General features: G+C 44.8%; 1 protein-coding gene across 1 annotated transcript; it reads right to left on the bottom strand.

The window, feature by feature from the left end:
- Positions 1-372: 372 nt before the first annotated feature.
- On the bottom strand, positions 373-5,245 carry LOC309562842 (uncharacterized protein). Its single transcript, XM_082267158.1, has 4 exons — positions 5,162-5,245; positions 4,328-4,428; positions 3,791-3,896; positions 373-1,173 (listed from the first exon to the last, which is right to left on the bottom strand). The coding sequence occupies exons 1-4, from the start codon at positions 5,229-5,231 to the stop codon at positions 572-574; spliced, it is 879 nt and encodes a 292-aa protein (XP_082123284.1). The 5' UTR covers positions 5,232-5,245; the 3' UTR covers positions 373-571.
- Between the last annotated feature and the right edge of the window lie 1,052 nt (positions 5,246-6,297).

Raw genomic sequence — 6,297 nt, 5'->3', positions numbered from 1 at the left:
GGAGCCCGCAACTGCAGGAATGCCTGTCCACCTCCACGGGAACAGGCACACACAGGACAGTTGAGTCTGACTCCCGTCCCTGTGTGTGTTCGCCAGGCCCAGCCGCTGAACTTGGAAGCTGTCATTAGCCTGGCACTGCTGTACCAATAAATATCGCCTTATCGATAATTTGCATTTTTATTCTCGTGGGTGATTGTGTAGGCGGGGCCCCAGTGCACTGCATTGCCCGGGGCCCTTTAATGCTCTTAAGATGGCACTGCTTAGATCTAATACAATAACAAGCATAAAGGTTAAGAGAAGGGCATCATTTCTCCCAAGAGCACCATCTTTCCCTATGGGTTCCTCAGAACGCTAACATCTCAGATTTATTATCCACTTCTGCAACGGTGACAAGTATTCAAGACAGCGGTGTGGGTTAAACTTTTATGGATCCTAAATTCAACCAAGAGGTCTTAACCCTTCCTGTCCTCTTTTAGCATCTCGGCAGCTGAACAGCATCAGCGGCAAGAGCGTGGTGCTGAAGCACAAGTTTATTCTCGCTGTGCCAGTCTGGTCCTACCACTGTCCCCTCTCAGCTTGAAAAAGGCTTCTCTGCACTGTGGACCCTCTGATGGATGACCAGGCTGGATCTCAGCATGAAAAAGTCCCCACAATCTGGGCATGTGTAGCGCCGAAAACCTTTGTGAGTCTTCCTGTGGTTAACCAGGTGCGACTGTCTAATAAAATTGTCGCCGCATTCAGGGCAAGAGAAAGGCTCGTTTTCAGCATGGAACTTCTGGTGCATTACCAAGCTCTGCTTCTGTGCGTACTCTTTGCCACACTCGGTGCATTTGTATGGCTTCTCGCCCGTGTGGAGCCGCTGGTGTCGCAGATAGTTCGCCTTCTGGATAAACTGTTTGCCGCACTCGGAGCAAGAATACGGCTTCTCCCCCGAATGAATACGCCGGTGGAGAACAAGGCTGGACTTGTGTTTGAAGAACCCACCACATTCGGCACATGAAAACGGCTTATCGCCTGTTAAAGTCTGGTGGTTGATGGTATGGATCTTTGGGCTCGCCATAGGTTCGGTGCCCCACCCTGAGACATCCTCTGATTTCCACACCGACAGGAGCTCTTTGGATCTGGTGTCGCTTGCTGTCCTGTAGTCTTGAGGAATCTTCTTCTGAAGGTCAACTGGAATATAGAAGATAAGATGAACTCAAGTGCAAAACTTTACTACATATATGAATTCTGAAAAGAGTTCAAGACCCAATGCAAAAAGTTTACCCAATTGCTTTATGGCATATTCAGTTTTAGGGCGATTTTTAGGTTTTGGACATAGGAGCAGGGTGCTGAAGCATGCAATAGATGGCGCAAGGGAGGTTTACTTTCTGTGTCCTGGTGACTATTGGGGGGAAAACCAAAAGTTCAAGCTCATGTTCTTCACCTGCAGAGAACTACACAGACACGATTTGCCCTCGAAAAAGGTCAAACCCTGAAAAGGACGAAACACGTCCGAAGAGTTTTCTACATCTTCTACCCATATGTATGCAACAGGGAGTCAGTCTCTGCACGCAAATGGCCACCATTTTGTCAAAACTTTGAGTTGTCACAGAACTGGAACAAATGGGGAAATCTTTCAGTGGGCATAATTGTTCAAGTGGCAATTATCTATGAGGGCACATCGGAAGCCCCCTGTCACATCAGAAGCCCCACCCTTTACATAGGACGTCCCCCCTTCACATCAGAAGCCCCCCTTTACATAGGATATTCCCCCTTCACATAAGACACCCCCCCATCACATCAGAGTCCCCCTTTCACATCAGAAGTCCCCTGTTCACATCAGAAACCTCCCCACCACACCAGAGATCCCCTTTCACATTAGAAGTTCCTCCTTCATATCAGAGTTCCCATTACATCAAAAGTTCCTCTTTTACATCAGAAGTCCCCAATTTAGATCAGAGGCCTTCCCATCAAATCAGAGTCCACCCTTCACAATACAAGTCCCCCTTCACATGAGAAGTCACCGCCTTCACATCAGAAGTCCCCACCCCCTACACATAAGAAGTCCCCCCTTTCACATCAGAAGCCTTCCCATCACATTAGAAGTCCCTCCTTCACATCAGAGCCCCTCTTTCACATCAAAAATCCCCCCTTAACATCAGAGGTCTCCCTTTCACATCAGAAGCCTTCCCATCACCTTATAAGTCCCTCTTTCACATCAGAGTCCCCCTTTCACATCAAAAATCCCCCCTTAACATCAAAAATCCATGCTACACATCAGAAGTCCCCCCTTCACATCAGAAGCCTTCCCATTCCATTAGAAGTCCCTCCTTCACATCAGAGTCCCCCTTTCACATCAAAAATCTCTGCTTCACATCAGAAGCCTTCCCATTCCATTAGAAGTCCCTCCTTCACATCAGAGTCCCCCTTTCACATCAAAAATCTCTGCTTCACATCAGAAGCCTTCCCATTACATTAGAAGTCCCTCCTTCACATCAGAGTCCCCCTTTCACATGAAAAATCCCTGCTTCACACCAGAAGTCCCCCTTTACATCAGAAGCCTTCCCATCACATTAGAAGTCTCTCCTTCACATCAGAGTCCCCATTTCAAATCAGAAGTTCCCCCTTTACAACAGAAGTCCCCCATCACTTTAGCATCCCCCTTTTACATCAGAGCCCCCTTCACACCAGAGACTTGTTTCACATCAGAAGCCCTCCACCCCCCATCACATCAGAAGTTCCCCATCATGTCAGAAATACCCCATTCATATAAGAAGTCTCCCTTTACATAAGAGTTCTCCTTATATCAGGCTCCCCATTAGACTCCCCCCTTACATCAGGATCCCCATCAGAGTCCCCCCTTACCTCAGGGTCTCCATCAGAAGTGGAGACCAACTGATCTGAATCCACAGTCTGAAGATACATCACAGACCCTAGCTGTGGGCCAGATAGAATCTTGTAGCGGGCCAGATGTGGTCCACTGGAGTCCCTTTCTCTAGAGCAGGGATCCTCAAATTACGGCCCTCCAGCTGTTGCGGAACTACACATCCCATGCGGCATTGTAAAACTGTGACATTCACAGACATGACTAGGCATGATGGGAATTGTGGTTCCTGAACAGCTGGAGGGCCGTAGTTTGAAGACCCCTGCTCTAGAGCCTCGCTGATGGATCTGTAAAAGATGTCTGGCCAGTGCTCCAGAGATCGGGGTGTGACATGTGATCATGGAGTTTCCTGATTGGACCAATAAGTTGGAGCAGGATTTAGTGCTCCTCTAAACACCATCCTCTATTGTAGCTGAATACTGTAAGATGAAGATCAAGTGAACCAGTCCTGGGATAGAACCCAATAATAGTGATAAATTGCAGTGACCTTGTGATGCATTGGGGTCAAGGCTTATTATTAGGAGGGGGACAGGGGTGGGAATTAATAATGGGCAGAGATCAAGGTTTCTTTCTTCTGTACTGTGTGGAGTTCCTCCCCTAAGCAGAAGGCTAAATCAGAACTCCTGTAATGGTAATCCTTTAGAAGGACTCAAGGATCTCTACAAGGATGTCATAATGGCGAGCCAGCCGGCTCGCCATTATGACGGGTAAGAGGAGACTTCCATTTCTTGCATTGAGGAGCCCCCTAGATACACACATCTTCTGATATAAGGACATAGTGTGTATAGTTCCTTCCCTAAGCAGCAGAAGGCTGAATCATAACTCCTGTAATGGTGGTCCTCAATGGTGGGTCCTCACACAATTATTATCCATTTGACCACTTAGAACATAACGGTGTATGCGCCCAGCTCTGCCCTCATTCACCTGGGATGATGTCTGTAACATCTTCCTCTTCGTCTTTATACACCACCTCTTCCTCCTCCTCATTCTCCGATTTGATGATGACATTCAGACCCCTGGGGGTGCCGCCCTAAAGAACAGAAACTGATCAGTTCGAGTATTAAAGAGGATCTGTCGCAATGTAAGTAACCACAATGGGTTAGGTCATTGTGCCACCCAGCTAGTTTACATGAACCAAAAACAAACCCATAATTGTCTTAGCAGACACAACATCTGGAAGCTGAAATGAGGCTTGCAGTGGGAGTGGTTGCTCTATAAAGAGGCGGGCAGAAGGAATAACAGGAAAGACAAAGCTGAGGGTTGGCATCAGCAGCCTGGTGACATTCACTCATACCCCAGGAGCAGGCAGGAGGCCGGGGCAGTGCCAGTGAGTCTGAAGGACTGCCTGCACTGACTACTTTGGACACCCTCCTCATATTATGCAGTCATATAGCACAACAGGGATGAGGTAGAAGAGAGTAAGAAGAGCAGGAAATGACTGACAGCTCCTCTGACATCTACCTCATCATCCTCTGTTCCTTCCTCCTCCTCTTCCTCCATACAGGTCTCCCTGGAGAACCAAGGTTTGGGATGTTTCTGTAAAGCATCTCCATTGGGTTCATCTATAGTATAAAAATGGAGAGTCAGAGACAGGAATGATCGATAAATAGATAGATAGATAGATACGATAGATAGATAGATAGATAGATAGATAGATAGATAGATAGATAGATAGATAGATAGATAGATAGATAGATAGATAGATAGATAGATAGATAGATAGATAGATAGATAGATAGATAGACAGACAGATAGATAGATAGATAGATAGATAGATAGATAGATAGATAGATAGATAGATAGATAGATAGATACGATAGATAGATACGATAGATAGATACGATAGATAGATACGATAGATAGATACGATAGATAGATAGATAGATAGATAGATAGATAGATAGATAGATAGATAGATAGATAGATAGATAGATAGATAGATAGATACGATAGATACGATAGATACGATAGACAGATAGATAGATAGATAGACAGATAGATAGATAGATTAGATAGATAGATAGATACGATAGATACAATAGATAAGATAGATAGATAGATAGATAGATAGATAGATAGATAGATAGATAGATAGATAGATAGATAGATAGATAGATAGATAGATAGATAGATAGATAGATAGATAGATAGATAGATACGATAGACAGATAGATAAATACAATAGATAGATAGATAGATAGATAGATAGATAGATAGATAGATAGATAGATAGATAGATAGATAGATAGATAGATAGATAGATAGATAGATAATACACAATCCTTCTATACGCACCCTGCCGGGTATCAATGGAAACTTCCTCCTCCTCCTCCTTAAAGCGGGACTCCACCATTACTACATTCATGTTTTTCTGCCAGACAATACAAAAGCCACAGACAGAGAGAAAAGAAAGTGAAAGTAAAGTGGAACCTCAGGGGGAAAACCATAGCAATGCAAAGAAACTCAACCTGTCATTAAGACCCCCCACTTCCCGATATCGCCTTCTCCATGCTACTCAGAGACAGGAATATGCAGCAATGCGGTGCCCAGGTAAGCGCTAGAAAGGGACGTGCTTTGGCTTAGCAATAAAGGGGGTGCAGAGGATGGAAGACATTGGGCTGACAGCACTGTGCAAAGCAATACAAACCCTGATTGGCTGGCAGCACTGTCCCTCCCATTCCCAGAACTCTGGCCTGCACTGCTAAGGATTAAAGAAAGCTAATACGTATTCAGATTGAAATATTTATACTAGCTGTAAACATTTTTTTTAATAGATACATAATAGTGATTTATTTATATCCCTTAGGAGAGTTCAGCATAATTACATCTAATAACAAAAAAATTTAGAGACCGTATTTTTTAATGGAACGTACCTGAGCTTCCCTTTCTTCCTTTGTGGAATCCCGGAAATACAGAGGACGGGGACATCTCTCTGGTGGGTTCCCATTACTGGATCCATCTGTAGGAAACACACACACTGTGAGTGAGTGAATACATTGTTTCTATGTCTTTAAATCAGATTATCTGTGTATCTAGGTGGAACCTCGCGGCAAGAAATGGAAGTCTCCTCTTACCCGGCTCGCCATTATGACATCCTTGTAGTGATCCTGGTGTCCTTCTATATACTCCCACTCCTCCATGGAGAAATAGACAGTGACATCCTGACACCTTATAGGAACCTGGCACACTATGTCTTTAGATCAGAGGATGTGTGTATCTAGGGGGCTCCTCAATGCAAGAAATGGAAGTCTCCTCTTACCCGCTATAATGGTGAGCCGGCTGGCTCGCCATTACGACGTCCATGTAGAGATCCTTGTGTCCTTCTATATACTCCCACTCCTCCATGGAGAAATAGACAGTGACATCCTGACACCTTATAGGAACCTGGCATACTATGTCCTTATATTAGAGGATGTGTGTATCTAGAGGTG

Source organism: Pelophylax lessonae (genome assembly GCF_965119305.1).
Source record: "Pelophylax lessonae genome assembly, chromosome: 9".
In the NCBI taxonomy this organism is placed as follows: domain Eukaryota; kingdom Metazoa; phylum Chordata; class Amphibia; order Anura; family Ranidae; genus Pelophylax; species Pelophylax lessonae.
This window is presented reverse-complemented; position numbering and strand designations above follow the sequence as displayed.

Coding starts and splice junctions, on each gene's coding strand:
- LOC309562842 (XM_082267158.1), bottom strand. CDS start 5,231: ATGAATGTAGTAATGGTGGAGTCCCGCTTTAAGGAGGAGGAGGAGGAA. Junction 4,429..5,161: donor TTCCATTGATACCCGGCAGG/GTGCGTATAGAA, acceptor TTTATACTATAG/ATGAACCCAATGGAGATGCT. Junction 1,174..3,790: donor TGTTACAGACATCATCCCAG/GTGAATGAGGGC, acceptor TCTATATTCCAG/TTGACCTTCAGAAGAAGATT.